The sequence below is a fragment of the Neophocaena asiaeorientalis genome, unplaced genomic scaffold, assembly GCF_003031525.2.
Source record: "Neophocaena asiaeorientalis asiaeorientalis breed wild unplaced genomic scaffold, Neophocaena_asiaeorientalis_V1.1 scaffold70, whole genome shotgun sequence".
In the NCBI taxonomy this organism is placed as follows: domain Eukaryota; kingdom Metazoa; phylum Chordata; class Mammalia; order Artiodactyla; family Phocoenidae; genus Neophocaena; species Neophocaena asiaeorientalis.
This window is the reverse complement of record NW_020175410.1, coordinates 1,902,608-1,922,949: the sequence shown is the minus strand read 5'-3', so window position 1 is coordinate 1,922,949 and position 20,342 is coordinate 1,902,608. Positions and strand designations below refer to the sequence as shown.

Here is a 20,342-nt window from a genome sequence, read left to right as displayed (position 1 = left end):
TAACACTAATAATTATTATCAGCAAGTTACAGTTGTCTATTTAAATACTGTTGTTTGTTTTTGTTAAAGTTTGTATATATTTATATAATATATGTACACATACACGTAAATAGATGCTCACATAATAGATGAGGGACACTTTCTGCTATCAAGGAACTCAGAGAATAATGGAAGAAGCAGAGTTAAGCAATAAATACAATACAGTGGTATAAGAATTAAACTTCACCATTATTAATTGGATGCTTCCTATGTGCAACAACTGATATGTTATCTCATTTATGCCCTCCCAACAGAGCCCATGCTTTTTATCATTAGCTGCCAATATGGAAATAGGACACGGGGTAGTGTCAAGAAAAGTGCACTCAACTTTAACTAAGAGATGAAAAAGTGACATTCCAGAGGAAGTGGTAATTGAGTTGCATCGTGGGGAATGTCTGGAAAAAAGGTATCACAGAGAGAGCCTATGCAAATACAGAGGGAAAAAATGTGTTGGGCATGCTTAGGGAGCAAAAAGCAGTGTGGTTTAGCTGGACCGGCTAACTAATGGAATGAGACTGGAGAGTAAGCAGGGTCATATTCTAAGGCTGCTAAAATCTATGTATGTATTTAAGGTGTTTGATTCTATCTTGGAGGCAACAGAGAGCCATTTAAAAACTTCTGTTGCTGATGTTTGTTTCATGTTGGGTGTGCCCTGATACTGCTTGGGTTCTAAAATGATCACCACAGTTGTATGCAAATATATAGGAGAGGAAAGAGTCTGCAGGAATAGAAAAAAAAAAGGAATTTTGTAGTAACCATCTATGTAACAGATGATAAGAGCATAAATTAAGGTGAGGCAGTAGAAACAAAAAGGGGAAGAGAGACGAAAGAGCTGTTTAGGAGGAAAACACACAAGTGTACAATGAATACCTTAAGAGAGTGAAAGGGTGTGCTAGTAACAATTATGCCAGAAAAAAAAAAGGTACACATTGGGGCTGCACCAGGCAAACTGGGACATTACCAAGAGATGTGAAATCAATGATACAGGATTTCAAAGGAGGAAAGGAGAGAGAATTGTTTACCAGGTTTTGAGCCACAGATCTACTACAAACTAGCTGCAACAACATTAAACAAGTTCATCTCTATGTAGTTCAATTTCTTCATTTTGAATGGGGACAACAGGGTTGCATTAGTAAATACATTGTATAATCAAATAAGTACATCTTGTGAAATATTTAGCATAGTGACTGACACATGGTCTGAGCTACATATGTGTTTGCTCTTAATAAAGGAAACACTTTATGGAGAAGAGGGAACGGAGTCGGGCCTTGCAAAATGTATAGAATAGCAACATGTAGAAAATATAAAAAGGAGAGGCACTGCAATGATCATATATCAGATGTATTTGGGAAATGGAAATGGTCTAGTTTGACTGAATTGTACAGAATGGAAAGTAATGGGATATATACCAGGAAATCTATTTGAAAGGCAGTGCGTGAGAAACATAAAATGCAAGAAATTTAGACTTAACTCAGCAAGCCATGGAACATCACCAAATAATGTTCAGCAGGAGCAGCCTGAGAATAGATTAAATTTTAAGAGGGACAAGTAGATGTGTGTGAAGTTCACACAGCAGTTTGGTATAGGTAATATTACAACTGAGCTCTGTCTCAAGTAACCAATAGCCATGATCTTTTCACTGTACCATATTGATTCTTTATGAACCCTGTGGCATTCTGCCAGGTTATACTGAGATGTAATCAAATAAAAATTTTGTTTGAAGAAGTACGATGTGTGAGTAATGGCAAAAAATTAGCTCTGAGCCAGCTATGTTACCTTATATAAACTGTAGAATCTCAATATTCTTAGCTTTAAAAGAGACGGTGTTTGCTCACAGAGTTAGTGAATATAAAAATTTCAGTTTTCTAAAATTGTCTGTTAAATTTCTGGTATGGTTTCCTGCTACAGGTACTTCTATATGTTGTCCCCTTAAAATAAAGCTCCATTAACTGAAGTTATTTGAACTTACATTCATTCTTTACAACCTGTAAAAGTTTAATTGGTCTTTAGTGACTCAAATTATTTTATGGGAATTAAATGAAAAATTTTTGCTTGGCAGATACTCAGTGCTTAATACATGGTAGCTATTTTATTATACCATTAGGATCAGAAACGACCCATCTACAGGGAAGCTGTATAGTGTAGTGGATGAGAACAAGGAATCTGGATCCTGACTACTGGATACAAAGCCCAGCTTTCACATTTACCAATCACATGACCCAGAATAAGTTACTTAGTATATTTAATTGGAGGAAATAGTATTCGTATTTCATAGAGTTGCTTTGAAGATTTAATGAGATAATATTTGTTAAGATGCTTAAAATTTAATATTTTCAAACATTTTTATAATGCAATAAAATAAGGTAAATTTAATTTTAAAATAAATAATAAATCTAATAACTTAATAAAATGCTGAAAAACTGAGTACTGGCTAAGTATATGATACACAAAATGAAATAAGTAAATAGACAAACAGAAATGTCATTTAATCGTATTTTCCTTGGGATATCTCAGCCAATAACAACTATCAGTAACTGAGAATTATTGGCCTGGGATGACTGTAACTGTTTATTCTCCTAAACTTCTCTTTTTTTAAATATCTTTCAAGCTCAGATACTTTTCCTTCTTCCAGAATATTGCATCTCATTATTCCAGTCTTTAACCCAATTTTGGTTTTTGTTATTACATGCAAGAGTAGGAATGTAATAGGCTAGCCACTGAGTGCATGTCTGTGGGATATAATAATTAAAATATTTAACAAGATATACAGAACTTGGCAAATTTTTTATATTGATTAGTTTCTAAATCACACAAGAAAAGATATTAAAAAACCTGATCAATGCACTTCATGATAACAATCTGAAACTCTTATGGTTAAGAATGAATTTTTTTTCCCAAAGTAAATTTGTGCGTTAATTAATTATTCAAGTTTAAAATCCAACTGCATGGGACTTCCCTGGCGGTGCAGTGGTTAAGAATCCGCCTGCCAATGCAGGGAACACAGGTTCAATGCCTGGTCCAGGAAGGTTCCACACGCTGCAGAGCACCTAAGCCTGTGCACCACATCTACTGAGCCTGCGTGCTAGAGCCCATGTGCCACAACTACTAAGCCTGTGGGCCCTAGAGCCCGCATGCCACAACTACTGAGCCCACATGCTGTAACTACTGAAGCCCATGCACCTAGAGCCCATGCTCCACAACAAGAGAAGCCACCACAATGAGAAGCCTATGCACCGCAACGAATAGTAGCCCCTGCCTGCCACAACTAGAGAAACCCGTGCACAGCAACAAAGACCCAACACAGCCAAAAATTAAAAATAAATAAATAAATAATAAGTTTTAAAAAACAAAAAAATCCAACTGCATTTATTCTTATTAGTAATTCATACTAAAGTATGTATTATATTAAAATTATGTCGTAAAATATACACAAATAATTATAATGATGGCTAGGAATGAATAGTAAGTGACATACAATAAAACAGGTATCTAGAGTGCAGAAATAGTAACAACAACAATAATAGCACTGAAAACATTTTTTAGTACTTTTTATGTGCCAACTGTTCTAATCAACAGATTGTAACATGAACTCTTTTATAATCCTCACAACAATGCTACATAGTGTTACTGTTTTTATTTTACATATGAGGAAACTGAGGCATAGGAAGGTAAACAGTCCAAAGTTGCAGTGATGATTCACAACAGCCAAAACATGGAAACAACCTAAATGTCCATCAACAGATGAATGGATAAAGAAGATGTGGTACATATATACAATGGAATACTACTCAGCCATAAAAAAGAAGGAAATAATGTCATTTGCAGCAACATGGATGGACCTAGAGATGATCATACTAAGTGAAGTAAGTCAGAAAGAGAAAGACAAATACCATATGATATCACTTACATGTGGAATCTAAAATATGACATAAATGAACTTACCTATGAAATAGAAACAGACTCACAGGCATAGAGAGCAGATCTGTGGTTGCCAAGATGGAGGCAGGGTGGGGGAGGGATGGACTGGGAGTTTGGGATTAGCAGATGCAAGGATGGAGAAATGGATACATTTGGATACATAGGATGAATAAACAACAAGGTCCTATGGTGTAGCACAGGGAACTATATTCAATATCCTGTGATCAACCAAAATGGAAAAGAATATGAAAAAGAATATATATATGTATAACGGAATCACTTTGCTGTACAGCAGAAATTAACACAACATTGTAAATCAACTATACTTTAATTAAAAATAAACACACACAAAGTTACAGTGATTGTAATAAATGAAGTCAGGATTTAAATTCAGGTAATTTAATCTCTAAGACCCCAAAAGGAAAAACACAGTTTACAGTATGCAAATGGTATTTCTTACTTTTACTGTGTTTCAATAAAAGCACTTGAGATGAATAATTGTGTGTTTACAATACTCATATTTAATTTTAAATAATTATAGTATGTTAAATATTCAAGAATGTCTTCCCAGATGTCACTTTTCTTTATGCAAAATGAATATAAATCTGTTAATGAAAAAGACTTGTTGACTAGCTTAATAATTCCAACACATTTCCCACCTACACAAAGGGCAAAACAACAGCTACAGAGACTTGAGATAAACATGTTTCTCTAAAATTATGACTTAAAATTTATGTCACAAATATTACATATTTCACTCTTTCTCAATGGTTTATTAAAAAGATAGAATAAAATAGATATAGCTAGGTAAAAGAAAGCTAAATTTTTACACATGACTGGGTCTTGAGTAGACCTGATAAGATTTTGAAGAATAGATAAATACTGCCAAACTTCCATGAGAAGCATAATGTTGGATGCAAAAGGGCAATAAGCAAAATACTTTATTAGTTATATCATCAAGAATTCAGGTGTCCTAATTCTCTGCTCATGCTGCTACCACTCTATTGTTTTTGCTGCTATCGCGTTACTTTTTCCTATTCTTCTCTATATGTCCTGGCTTCTACAAACTTCTGGCTTCTATAGTCTCACTAGCTATATTGCTTCAAAATACCACTGTATGTTTCTCATGCTTTCTAACTGTGCACATTACACTCTGCAGTTCTCCTGTATGCTAATTTCTACTGACCCTTACTGTACAGGTCTATCATGAATATATCCACAGAGAAAAGATCTGATTGGGGCAGTTGCATGATTTTATGGTGTTGCTGATGAGAAGAATTTGTTTTCTTCATAGCTTGTCAACTAGATAACTGATGGCAAGTGATGGCAAAACAGTGATGTTTGTTCTTGGTGGATATAGTCTGCACAGTAGGATTCTACTAGAATGGCCACACTAAGTCATGTCCTGATTGCAAGGAAAAGGGGAGCTGGAGGTGGTAGAGCTGGAAGAGAAAGTGCTGGTCCCACTAGGTTAGAAGTCAGAGATCAAATTTTGAGACTGCAAGAGTGACTGCAAATTGAAAGGAGAAATCCTGTGGCACCACAAGGGGAGGAGCCACATCAACAGCTCACATACTGCCCTCAAACTTGAATCTTGAATTAAGAGTCTTGGCTGACTCTTATATTATTCATGCATGGGACAAGACATTAAGGAACTTGCTGAAAAGTTACGAGGGTAATGAGCAGGAATTTCAACTGCTACCTGGTACTGACAAGAGAAAACTGAGAATTCATATTCTACCAAGTTAAAGGGGCTCTGTAAACACCTTATACATTTCATTAACAAACAAACAAAAGGAGGCTACATGCTCTTTGGTGGGGCTAAGGGCGGACTCCAGGAGGGCTCGTGCCAAGGACTATTTCCCAGAACTTCTGCTGCCAGTGTCCTTGTCCCCGTGGTGAGCCACAGCCACCCCCCGCCTCTGCATGAGATCCTCCAACACTAGCAGCCATGTGGCTGACAGGGCCCTGGTGCTCTGGCCTTGTGTCAGAACTTGGGAGAGCCAAGTTCAGGACACTGGACCACCAGAGACCTCCCAGCCCTACATAATATCAATAGGCGAGAGCTCTCCCAGAGATCTCTGTCTCAACACTAAGACCCAGGTCCACCCAACGGCCAGCAAGCTCTAGTGCTGGACGCCCCATGCCAATCACCTAGCAAGACAGGAACACAACTCCACCTATTAGCTGCCAAAAATCATACTAAGTTCACAAACACCCCAAAACACACCACTGGACGTGGCCCTGCCCACCAGAAAGACAAGATCCAGCCCCACCCACCAGAACACAAGCACCAGTCCCCTCTACTAGGAAGCTTACACAAGCCACTGAACCAACCTCACCCACTGGGGACAGACACCAAAACAACGGAACAAGGAACCTGCAGCCTGTGAAAAGGAGACCCCAAACACAATAAGTTAAGCAAAATTAAAAGACAGAGAAATATGCAGCAGATGAAGGAGAAAGGTAAAAACCCACCTGATCAAACAAATGAAGAGGAAATAGGCAGTCTACCTGAAAAAGAATTCAGAATAACGACAGTAAAGATGATCCAACATCCTGGAAATAGAATGGAGAAAATACAAGAAACGTTTAACAAGGAAATAGAAGAGCTAAAGAGCAAACAGACAATGATGAACACCACAATAAATGAAATTAAAAATTCTCTAGAAGGAATCAATAGCAGAATAAATGAGGCAGAAGAACAGATAAGTGACCTGGAAGATAAAATAGTGGAAATAACTACTGCAGAGCAGAATAAAGAAAAAAGAATGAAAAGAATTGAGGACAGTCTCAGACACATCTGGAATAACATTAAATACACCAACATTCAAATTATACAGGTCCCAGAAGAAGAAGAGAAAAAGAAAGGGTCTGAGAAAATATTTGAAGAGATTATAGTTGAAAACTTCCCTAACATGGGAAAGGAAATAGTCAATCAAGTCCAGGAAGCACAGAGAGTCCCATACAGGATAAACCCAAGGAGAAACATTCCAAGACACATATTAATCAAACTTTCAAAAATTAAATACAAAGAAAAAATACTAAAAGCATCAAGGGAAAGGCAACAAAAAACATACAAGGCAATCACCACAAAGTCAACAGCTGGACTTACAGAAGCAATTCTGCAAGCCAGAAGGGAGTGGCAGGACATATTTAAACTGATGAAAGGGTAAAACCTACAACCAAGATTACTCTATCCAGCAAGGATCTCATTCAGATTCGATGGAGAAATTAAAACTTTTACAGACAAGTAAAAGTCAAGAGAATTCAGCACCATCAAACCAGCTTTACAACAAATACTAAAGGAACTTCTCTAGGCAGGAAACACAAGGGAAGGAAAAGACCTACAAAACCAAACTGAAAGCAGTTAAGAAAATGGTAATAGGAACATACATATTGATAATTACCTTAAATGTGAATGGATTAAATGCTCCAACCAAAAGACACAGACTGGCTGAATGGATACAAATACAAGACCGGTATATATGCTGTCTACAAGAGACCCAATTCAGATCTAGGGACATGTACAGACTGAAAGTGACGGGATGGAAAAAGATATTCCATGCAAATAGAAATCAAAAGAAAGCTGGAATAGCAATTCTCATATCAGACAAAATAGACTTTAAAATAAAGGCTATTATAAGAGACAAAGAAGGACACTACATAATGATCAAGGGATCAATCCAAGAAGAAGATATAACAATTGTAAATATTTATGCACCCAACATAGGAGCACCTCAATACATAAGGCAAATGCTAAGAGCCACAAAAGGGGAAATCAACAGTAACACAAAAATAGTAGGGGACTTTAACACCCACATTCACCAATGGACAGATCATTCAAATTGAAAATAAATGAGGAAACACAAGCTTTAAATGATACATTAATCAAGATGCACTTAATTGATATTTATAAGACATTCCATCCAAAAGCAACAGAATACACTTTCTTCTCAAATGCACATGGAACATTCTCCAGGCTAAATCATACCCTGGGTCACAAATCAGGCCCTGGTAAATTTAAGAAAATTGAAATCTTATAAAGTATCTTTTCCAACCACAACCTTTGAGACAAGATATCACTGATGATTGACAGGAAAAAAAACTAAAAAAAACACATGGAGGCTAAACAATATGCTACTAAATAACCAAGTAGTAAATAACCAAGAGATCACTGAAGAAATCAAAAAGGAAATCAAAAATTACCTAGAAACAAATGACAGTGAAAACATGACGACCCAAAACCTATAGGATGCAGCAAAACCAGTTCTAAGAGCGAAGTTTATTACAATCCTGTCTCAAGAAACAAGAAAAATCTCAGATGAACAACCTAACCTTACACCTAAAGCAGTTAGAGAAAGATGGACAAAAGACCCACAAAGTTAGCAGAAGGAAAGAAATCATAAAGATCAGATCAGAAATAAATGATATGAAGGAAACAATGCAACGATCAATAAAACTAAAATCTAGTTCTTTGAGAAGATAAAAAAATTGATAAACCATCAGCTAGACTCATCAAGAAAAAAAGGGAGAAGACTCAAATCAACAGAATTAGAAATCAAAAAAAAGAAGTAACAACTGACACTGCAGAAATACAAAGGATCAAGAGAGATTATTACAAGCAACTATATGTCAGTAAAATGGACAACCTGGAAGAAATAGACAAACTGTTAGAAAAGCACAACCTTCCGAGACTGAACCAGGAAGAAAGAGCAAATATAAACAGACCAATCACAAGCACTGAAATTGAGACTGTGATTAAAAATCTTCCACCAAACAAAAGCCCAGGACCAGGTGGATTCACAGGCAAATTCTATCAAACATTTAGAGAAGAGCTAGCACCTATCCTTCTCAAACTCTTCCAAAATATAGCAGAGGGAGTAAAATGCCCAAACTGATTCTACGAGGCCACCATCACCCTGATACCAAAACCAGACAAACATGTTACAAAATAAGAAAACTACAGGCCAATATCACTGATGAACATCGATGCAGAAATCCTCAACAAATTACTAAAAAACAGAATCCAACAGAACATTTAAAGGATCATATACCATGATCTTCTGGGGTTTATCACACGAATTCAAGGATTCTTCAATATACACAAATCAATCAATGTGATACACCATATTAACAAACTGAAGGATAAAAACCATATGATAATCTCAGTAGATGCAGAAAAAGCTTTCGACAAAATTCAACACCAATTTATGATAAAAACTCTCCAAAAAGCAGACACAGAAGGAACTTACCTCAACATAATAAAGGCCATATGTGACAAACCACAGCCAACATCATTCTCAATGGTGAAAAACTGAAACTATCTCCTCTAAGATCAGGAACAAGACAAGGTTGCCCACTCTCACCACTATTATTCAACATAGTTGTGGAAGTTTTAGCCACAGCAATCAGAGAAAAAACAGAAAAGGAATCCAAATCGAAAAAGAAGAAGTAAAACTGTCATTGTTTGCAGATGAGATGATACTATGCATACAGAATCCTAAAGATGCTACCAGAGAACTACTAGAGCTAATCAATGAATTTGGTAAAGTAGCAGGATACAAAAGTAATGCACAGAAATCTCTTGCATTCTTATACACTAATGATGAACAATCTGAAAGAGACATTAAGGAAACACTCCCATTTACCAATGAAAAAAAAGAATAAAATACCTAGGAATAAACCTACCTAAGGAGATAAAAGACCTGTATGCAGAAAACTATAAGACACTGATAAAAGAAATTACAGATGATACAAACAGATGGAGAGATATACCATGATCTTGGACTGGAAGAATCAACATTGTGAAAATGACTATACTACCTAAAGCAATCTACAGATTCAGTGCAATCCCAATCAAACTACCAATGGCATTTTTCACAGAACTAGAACAAAAAGTTTCACAATTTTTATGGAAACACAAAAGACCCCAAATAACCAAAGCAATTGTGAGAAAGAAAAACTGAGCTGGAAGAATCAGGCTCCCGGACTTCAGACTATACTACAAAGCTACAGTAATCAAGACAGTATGGTACTGGCACAAAAACAGAAATATAGATCTACGGAAAAGGATAGAAAGCCCAGAGATAAACCCACACACACATGATCACCTTATCTTTTAAAAGGAGGCAAAAATATACAATGGAGAAAAGAAAGCCTCTTCAATAAGTGGTGCTGGGAAAACTGGACAGCTACATGTAAAAGAATGAAATTAGAACACTCCCTAACACCTTATACAAAAATAAACTCAAAATAGATTAAAGACCTAAATGTAAGGCCAGGCACTATAAAACTCTTAGAGGAAAAAATAGGCAGAACACTCTAGGACATAAATCACGTAAGAATCTTTTAGACCCGCCTCCTAGAGAAATGGAAATAAAAACAAAAATAAACAAATGGGACCTAATGAAACTTAAAAGCTTTTGCACAGTCAAGGAAACCATAAACAAGACGAAAAGACAACCCTCAGAATGGGAGAAAATATTTGTAAACAAAACAACAGACAAAGGGTTAATATCCAAAATATACAAGCAGCTCATGCAGCTGAATATCAAAAAAACAAACAACCCAATCCAAAAATGTGCAGAAGGCCTAAACAGACATTTCTCCAAAGAAGATATACAGACTGCCAACAAACACATGAAAGAATGCTCAACATCATTAATCATTAGAGAAATGCAAATCAAAACTACAGTGAGGTATCACCTCACACTGGTCAGATGGCCATCATCAAAAGATCTACAAACAGTAAATGCTGGAGAGGGTGTCGAGAAGTGGGTGGGATAGGGAGGGTGGGAGGGAGATGCAAGAGGGAGGGGATATGGGGATATATGTAAACATATAGCTGACTCACTTTGTTATACAGCAGAAACTAACATAACAGGTAAAGCAATTATACTCCAATAAAGATGTTAAAAAAAGAAAAATGAAGGGTGATAATTTTTTAAAAAAGGGCTTCCCTTGTGGCACAGTGGTTAAGAATCCGCCTGCCAGTGTAGGGGACACGTTTTTTGTTTGTTTGTTTGTTTTTAACAAAACAGTGTAGTCTGTGAACTCTAACCAATAAAGCAAGAAAAGTAAATAAATAACATAAATACAGGAAAGAAAGAAATAAAAGGCCATAAAATCATACATGGGAGACATCCTAGAGAATTTTAGTTTACAACTTGTACAAACAATTCTTCCTATAAAGATATAGTAATCTATAAAGTGAGGGATTTGTATAAGAGGAGACAAATAAATCAATGAAAGAGAAGACTAAAATTAGATTCAACCACATATATGGTCAATTTCTTTTCAACAAAGAACCCAAATAACTCAATGGATAAAAGAAAGTCTCCACAACAAATAGTCCTGGAGTAAGAGGATGTGTGCATAGAGATAATGAATTTTGACCCCTACCAAATGCCATTCACAAAAATTTGTTCCAATATTACAGACCCAAAGAGAAAATTAAAGTTCAAAAACTTCCAAAAGAAATCCTAAGATAATTTATTTGAAAGTCTGTGATAGTCAAATATTTCTTAGAGAAAATACAACGAAAGTAACCATAAAATTTTTAAATGATAAATTAATCTTCAAAATTTCTTTTCATGAAAAGTCATCAGGAAGAAAATAAAAAGGCATGCTACAAGCTGAGGGAACATATTTAAAATACATATATTTGACATTGATTTATATCTAGAATCTATAAAGAATTTCAACAAATCAATTAGGCAAACAACTTAATAAAAAATAAGAGTTTGAACAGACAATTAGTTAAAGCAAATGTATCACTGTCCAATAAATACATGTAATACTGTTCAACATCATTAGTTATTAGGGAAGTATTACCACCAAAAGATAGCTCTTAACCCACATTAGACTGGGTAAAATTAATGTTAACATTGCATTGTAATCCTACCTGCCAGCCATCCCAAATATCCCTCCCCTGGGAAAACAGTTGGCTACCCACGTGTATTTCTAGAGTCATTTTAGGCATATGTGAACATATAAAACATAGAGTTGTTTTCTTTTTTAACATATAAATATTAGTATACACTATACCCTGTTACGTAACTTGATTTATTTGGAGATCTGTCCATATTAGTACATAAACAGATCACTCATGTTTGTAACTGAAAATAATGTTCCATGTAGAAGCTTCAGTTTAACACTATAAAAGTCATCGAATCATATGGTTCAAATCTTCAATACCAAGTAATTATTTTTATATTTCTCTGCTCAAGCATCATCTGATATGTATATTTGTTATTTCTTAATCTAATATGTATTAATCTCTAAAAAGTAGGGCAAAAGCATGATAATATATATTTTTTCTTTTAAAAAGGTTAAGTCTTCTCCTCACTCCAGTTCTTTATATCACTTGCTCCTCTCTCCAGAAGCAGCCACTGCTACAAATCTCTTGGCTCTACTTCCTGAGTGGTTCTGTTATTAGTAAACAAATGGTAGTATGCTGTCTAGAATAATTAATGCAATTAAGTACACAGCTGTAAAAATTTTAGAAATGTACTCACAGCTAATGTATAATTTAAAATTCCAAGAATCAAACCTCAATTTCAGAAGGTATGCTCTTACTTCTGTGCCGCTGAACTGTAGTAACTATACGCATACAGTACTTGCAAAAGTCTAAAGTACAACACAAGTGAGAGCCTCTAATGCATTGCTTTCAAGTTAGAATGAAGCCATATGGAGCTTCCGAGCTTAAAAGAAATGTCTGACCACTGGCTTTCCTCTACTCCCCATTTACTTCTTAGGATAGAACTCAAGCCCTGGCTCATGGACTTCTCGGAGGGCCACAGGAAAAGGCGAAAGTTACTTAGGCACCATTATTCTGTACCCAGACTAATACCAGAACCAACACATGGCATGACCTGGAGCAGAGCTGCTATAAAAATGTATTTCTCCTTTAACCCCTCCATGTAAATCATCAGAAAGCTTCCCTCCACTGATTTAAACAAATTTGTGTTTGACCTCTAGAGTCAGAATTGGCCTCAACAACTCTTTCAGATGGTTGCAGTATTGACCGTTTGATGTATGTCAGCTACCATAAAATGCAATACTATTTCATGACAGATCTTCAAATAATGCCACATACATCCAAAGTCATGGTAACAGTCTCTATTCCAAGTAAATCAGTAGCATGAAATACTGCAGATTAATGAAATAATGCACTTTGTTGTATCAGGCTTTGGCATCTAATGCAGCTGTGATTTGTGGTAGTGTTCAACCAGTTGCAACACCTGTCAGCATGCTTCCTCTAGAACTTCAAAAGGCTTCCGATAAATACCAAATGCTTGAAAGGGTTCTAATGTGCATAAGTAAGAACTTTTCAGGGTCTGTGATTTTTGGTATTTAACAACCAGATCAATATGATAGTTCATAAAACAATCAGTTGCTTAATGATCTATCTGCAAACGTTCAAGTCTGACAATTTGAAATACCACAGAAGACCCAAGAAATTATATTTGTTCACTTTTCTGGAAGAAAAAACTTATTGAACACTCTTTAAATAAAACCTAAACTCTAAAACTAGAGAAAGGTTTCCAATCAAAAGATATTTAGATAATTTCTTTAAGCATTAAATGTTTTTCAAGGAGTTTTCAAGCAGTTTCCACCGATTGATATATATATGTATATGTAAATTTAAATGTGTAAACATTATATATCTTATATAATTAAATATTGTTCGTTATATAACAATAAATTATATTATACATATAAATTATTATAACTAGTATATATTAAATATATAAACAAAATATTCACAAATATATACATATATAAAAATTTATATCTCTAAATTGAAATGAATTTCAACATCTTTATGTTTAATAAACTGTAATACAGGAAGATATTGTATTGAGTACAGTATTAAAACATTTTGGTACTTAACAGTTCAAAAATTATTTTATTTAATTGAGACCAACTGGCCTCATTGCTTCTTATAAACGTTGCAATATATATTCAGTAAAAAGGAATAAAAATGAACACATGTTTCTCCTTAAAGAAGGCAAACAAAGGTTTTTCTTACACAATAAATCAGCTGCTAGTGGATTTCTAGGACATTGCTTTAGGCTATTTAGGTATAAAACTTAAGAAAAAAAATTACCTCTGTGTGGATCCAAAACTGGTAGAGGAGATTGAACTGAAGATGAACAGCATAGACTGAAGGTGGTATGAAGAGGGCCAGTGGAGAGTAGAATATCTGAAAGATTAAAACATTATAAATTTGCACATAGGACTTCTCAACATAACATACACTATCACTAATGATTCAATATTTTGAGTCTATCCTTCAGCAAATATGCCTTATTTTTAGCAAATATATCTTATTCTGTACATTTTATTGCCATGTTTGACCTTGCAACATTAATTTTTCCACATGATGCTAAAGTTATAGACATGTTGGAGCTAAGTCCACTGGACTTCTATTTCACATTTAATATTGTCTTGTTAACAAAGCATACAATGTACGTTATTTCCTTAATCTTGAAAAGGTTGGGTGTATTTCCTGGAAGTAAAGAGGTTTCTTAATATATACAAAAATACACACTTTCTTTAAGTAAAAGAAATGTAGGAGCATGTGCCTTTATACCTTGACAGCTCCTAGACACTGTATTATTATGGCATTCTGAGTAACGAAATGCAATTATAGTGAAAGACAGTAACTTCATATGAGAAGGGGAAAGAATACATTTTCCCTTTTAAATTTTACTTTATTATTTTGTGGTTGACAATATCTCCTGATTTTTTTTCAAAGTCAGTAAAGGAGGAGCTATGATACTGTGCCATTGTGGAAACAAGTTTTGAAGGTCCCTACTTCCTAACAGACGGAAATGCCTCTGCCTTGGGAAAACAACTTATTCGTAGACCACTGGTTAGAATCAACGAGTAAGCAGAATCTGCTGTGTTCTCCCAATGACTTTGATCCCCAAGAGTGGTTTCATGTTGTAAGAAAACTTTTTATTAAACGAAAAACTAAACAACAAAATAGGAAGAAAAAGAATCAGACTTCGACTTTACATTTTGGGGTTTATAAAGTTAATATTTCCAAAAGATGAGATATTTTAAAAACATGCTTTCAGAATACTACAATTTTATTTCTGAATTATTTTAAAGCTTTTGTTCCCAATTAGGCCAAACATCATTTCAACAACGTTTAGTAATGAGGATATATTTGAAATCAGACATTTCCATAAATTCTTATAGTATTTGTTTCGAACTTTAAGTCATGAAAAATCTCAGCTGTCATCAAAACAGGATCAGTTTCATTATTTATAAATTCATTATTAAGCAATGGATTAGATTAGTGAACAACAAAAGAACACTGGGCTCTTACTCAAGACATTCCCTTTTAAGCCTTCATTCTATTACAGAATGGCTCTGCAATATTTACAAATTTCTTAAACTTCTCTAGGCTCCAGGTTCCCCAAATGACTGGTGAAGGAGAAGACCATCTGAAATCTAGCCATCTTTTTAGTTCCAAAAAATCTCTAATATTGTGATTTGATTTGAGAATATATTAATATAGTTCTCTTACAATAGGTGAAAAAAATATTTGAAACACATATATGACCAATGATTTAAGTATTTTAAGTTAACAATATTTTGGAAACTTTGAGATGTAAATAAAAATATAGAACAAACTTATCTTGATGCTTAATAAGTAGTTATCTCTGGAAAAGGAGTTCATACAAGATGACTATTTATAGTTCATTATAATTCCTCAAAGTGTGAAGAAATAGTCCTTTGAGATAACAACAGCTATTATGGAAAAGGGTGTTCTATCATCAGATAAACTGTGAAGAGTTGAGTAAGGCAAGTGAACTTTTTTTACCATAGAAATTCTCAGAGACTTTATCATGCTAGTACAAACCACAGCCTGTTAGCCCATAGAACACTTTCTTAAGGAATTTCCCATAAGGTTTCCTAAAAACGTATTTGATGAACCATGTTGTTGAACTGGAAGAATCAGTATTCTAATATGACCATATTACCCAAGGCAATATACAGATTCAATGCAATCTTTATCAAATTACGAATGGTATTTTTCACAAAACTGGAACAAAAAGTTTTTTAATTTGCATGGAAGCACAAAAGACCCCAAAGAGCCAAAACAAGCTTGAGAAAGAAGAATGGAGCTGGAGGAACCATGCTGCCTGACTTCAGACTATACTACAAAACAACAGTAATCAAAACGGTATGGTACTGGCACAAAACCAAACACATAGATCAATGGAACAGGTTAGAAAACCCAGAAATAAACGCACACACTTACACTCAATTAATCTATGACAAAGAAGGCAAGAATATATAATGGAGAAAAGACAGTCTCTTCAATAACTGGTACTGGGAAAACTGGACAGCTACATGTAAAAGAATAAAATTAGAACATATTCTAACACCATATACAAAAATAATCTTCAGATGGATTAATGACCCAAATGTAAGACTTGATACTATAAAATTCCTAGAGGAAAACATAGGCAGAACACTCTCTGACATAAATTGCACCAATATTTTTTTGAATCCACCTCCTAGAGTAATGGAAACAAAAGCAAAAATAAACAATGGGACCTAATTAAACTTAAAAGCTTTTGCAGAGCAAAGGAAACCATAAACAAAAAGATAACATATGGAATGGAAGAAAATATTTGCAAATGATGCTACTGCCAAGGGCTTAATTTCAAAAATATACAAACAGTTCAATATCGAAAAAAAAATCAAATCAAAAAATGGGCAGAAACAGACATTTCTCCAAAGAAGACATCCAGATGGCCAACAGGCACCTGAAAAGATGCTCAACATTGCTAATTATTAGAGAAATGCAAATCAAAACTACAATGAGGTACGGCCTCACACTGCTTAGAATGACCATCATAAAAAACTCTAAAAATAATCAGTGCTGGAGAGGGTGTGGAGAAAAGGGAACCCTCCTACTCTGTCGGTGAGAATGTAAAGTGGTGCAGCCACTGTGGAGAACAGTATGGAGGTTCCTTAAAAAGTAAAAATAGAGTTACCATATGATCCAGTAATCCCACTCCTGGGCATATAGCTGAATAGAACTCTAATTTGAAAGATCCATACACCTCAATGTTCACAGCAGCACTATTTACAATAGCCAAGACATGGAAGCAACCTAAATGTCCATCGACAGATGAATGGATAAAGAAGATGTGGTATCTTGATACAATGCAATATTACTCAGCCATTAAAAAAGAATGAAATAATGCCATTGGCAGCAACATGGATGGACCTAGAGATTATCATACTAAGTAAAGTAAGTCAAACAGAGAAAGATAAATATCATATGCTGTCACTTATATGTGGATCAAAAAATGTGATACAAATGAATTTATTTACAAAACAGAAATCGACTCATAGGCATGGAAAACAAACATAATTACCAAAGGGAAAGGGGGAGGGGGTTTGGATAAATTGGGATATTGGGATTAACAGATACACACTACTATATATAAATTAGATAAACAACAAGGATCTACTTTAGCACAGGGAACTATATTCGATATCTTGTAATAACCTATAATGGGGAAGAATGTGGAAAAGTATCTATATATGTGGATATATATATATACTCATATGTATATATACACATATGTATATTTAACTGAATCACTTTGCTATACACCTGAAACGTTATAAATCAACTATACTTCAATTTTTAAAAACTGATGAAATAATGTCTCAAATCTTACAAATCAGTAAATATAATGATGAACTTACAATTAGAAAAATGAACTCAACATAAATTACAAAAAATAACATTTCTAATAAGAAATAAAGATATATGTCAGGGAGTAAGTCACATGAATCATATTAAAATTAATTTCTTGTGATTAATATAATACTATAAAAAGAGTCTAATGATACAATTAAGGTTCCAATTTCTAAAATTGAAATCAGCTTAGTAAATGTCATCTAGTTCTGAGAATTCTTATCTTCTTCTCTACTTCCAAATCCTATACAGTTTTAAAAACTGGTTTAAATGCCACTTCCATCATAAAGCTTCAGATGGTACTAATTTATCAGAAGAAATTTCTCCTTCCTCAAACTTAAACTCTTAGTACCTGGGCCAGAGGATATTATACTGTTTCCCGGATATATCCATTTCTGCCGTGCATTCAAACCCATATTATTCTGACTCCAAGGCTCTTTTGCCTTAAATTACACTATCTACCTTAGGTTATTTTATTATTTTTTGATAGAGGTCATATATAATAGGGTCATGAAGGAGAGAAACAACACAAATCTGTATGTGTGAGGAGAGAATAAAGATAGGTCTAGAGGTGACCTTAGGCTAATGGGGAGGAGATGAGTGGGTTTTATTCTGTTCATCAAGTAAATGGGGCAGGCAGGGGTTGTATGAGGAAGCATCATGAAGGAAAAAGCAACATGGCCTTGAGGGGGGAACCGTGAGTATTCTGGCACTGCAGAAGCCATTAGAGAATGGGCAAGAGATTGGGGGGAACCATAGAATTCATGGATAGATCTTAAGGAGTCTGTGAACCCCCTGGATAGGACTATAATAAAGTGTGAACTTGTATGTATGGGGGAAATGTGTGATTTTCTAAAGAAACAATCTATAGCTTTCATCAGGAAGGCTCTGGGGAATCTGTGGCTCACCATAGCCAAACAAAAACAAAAGATAATTTAGACATTGGTCAAACCAGAGAGGGAGCATTTTAACGCCATTCTAAGGAGATTGGATTTATCCTAGGCCAGGAGGGAGTAGTTAATGTGTGAGTTTTCAGCTTGTAAGAAATATAAAAGTGGTATGAAATCCTATTTGTATAGCCCAGTGAAAAATCATGCACATTCACCACAGCAGCAGCCATGGGAATGGAGAGGCAGAATATATACAGGAGACCAATGGATTTGGTAACTATTTAAACATAGGAAATGAGAGAAACAGAGGAGAATTAGAAGACACCCAGATATCTGGCTTGTGTGAAGGGTGATGTTGTTCACCAAGATGATGAACAGGAGGAAGAGGAGATTCATAAAGTTCATCTTAGGGTATACTGTGTTGAAGCCCTTGAGGAATATTCCAAGAAAGCTGTCGAGGAAGCAAATATGTCCCGAAAATATCAACTGAACCAAAAAACGACACTGGATTTGCAGCTATGGATCGGTGGAGCAGTAGGCCTGGAATGCAAACCCCAGTAAGTTGAAGAATCATTCAAAGGAGGTGATGAAACAGAGGTAGGTTTGATTTACTTCTCTCTTTCTCCAAGAACAAGGAAGGAGAGAGCTGGAGGTACTTCTTGAATAGAACATATGGATGAGGGAGGAGATATTGGGTGTGTGTGTGTGTGTGTGTGTGTGTGTGTGTTTTAATGTGAGAGACATGAATATATTTATGGTATATTCAGAAGGAGCCAGTTGAGAGGAAGAGGGACACATGCCAGGAGTCATTGACAGGACAAAGTCCAACAGAGGAACACAGTAGGACCAATGTCACCAATCTAAGCATTAGACCTACTGAAGAGAGGTGAACATTTTCTGCAAAACTAGAGGTAAAGTATATGCAGTAGGTCCTTGTTGGTTATCTATGAACCTAAATGGGAAAAGAACTTGAAAAAGAATAGATACTTGTATATGTATAACTGAATCACTTTGCTGTATGCCTGAAACAAACACAACATTGTTAATCAACTATACTCCAATATAATATAAAATTTTTTTAATTAAATTAAGAATTTTTTTAAGTATATGTACTTGTGAATTCACAAATCTTAATGAAAATATCTGAACAGAAATAGAGAGAGGGAAAACCAGAAAAACTAATTTCTCTGTGAAGTTTTAAATTCATTTATTGGCTGACAAACAGGGGCAACAGTGGAAAGATCTTGAGGAGACTGAGGAATTTTAGAAAGGCTTCTCCCAGGTAGGGGAGAGGCTCATGTTTATGGCTTGGTTAGCAGCACTGACAGCTCATTTGGATTTGGAAGCCATTCGTGGAGGGGCATGAAACTCCCAGCTGGTGATGGAGGACACCCATGGTGCTCAGCAAGCTGGGTGTGGGAGTGAAGCAGGTGAGTGACCAGATTCAAGCAAGGCTTGGGGACTTAAGGGCAGATGTAGCAGAAGGAGGTAGCCTGTGTTTGCTAGCATCATGGGCATTAAGCATCTTAGGTTAGATGAAGTAGGAAGGAAAGCCACGAGGAATGACAAGTTGGGAGAAAAAGCAGGGGTTGACAGAGGAGAGCTGTTCATGAATAAGCTGTAAGCAAAATGGCTGAAGCTCAAGGGTATAATTACTTTGAAAGAAATATTTTTTAAAAAATCTTTTGAGCTCCAGATTCATGTCTACTTTATTTTAATAAAGTAGTTTAACCTAATAGCTGCACTTCTATGAT

General features: G+C 35.2%; 1 protein-coding gene across 1 annotated transcript in view; it reads right to left on the bottom strand.

Annotated features, from left to right (window-relative positions):
* The window catches only part of AGMO (alkylglycerol monooxygenase), a 385,566-nt gene that overhangs the window by 197,705 nt on the left and 167,519 nt on the right, over positions 1-20,342 (bottom strand). Inside the window, exon 7 of the mRNA XM_024767092.1 lies at positions 14,072-14,167. Within this exon, the coding sequence (XP_024622860.1) occupies positions 14,072-14,167 (96 nt within the window). The remainder of the gene's footprint in view (positions 1-14,071; positions 14,168-20,342) is intronic.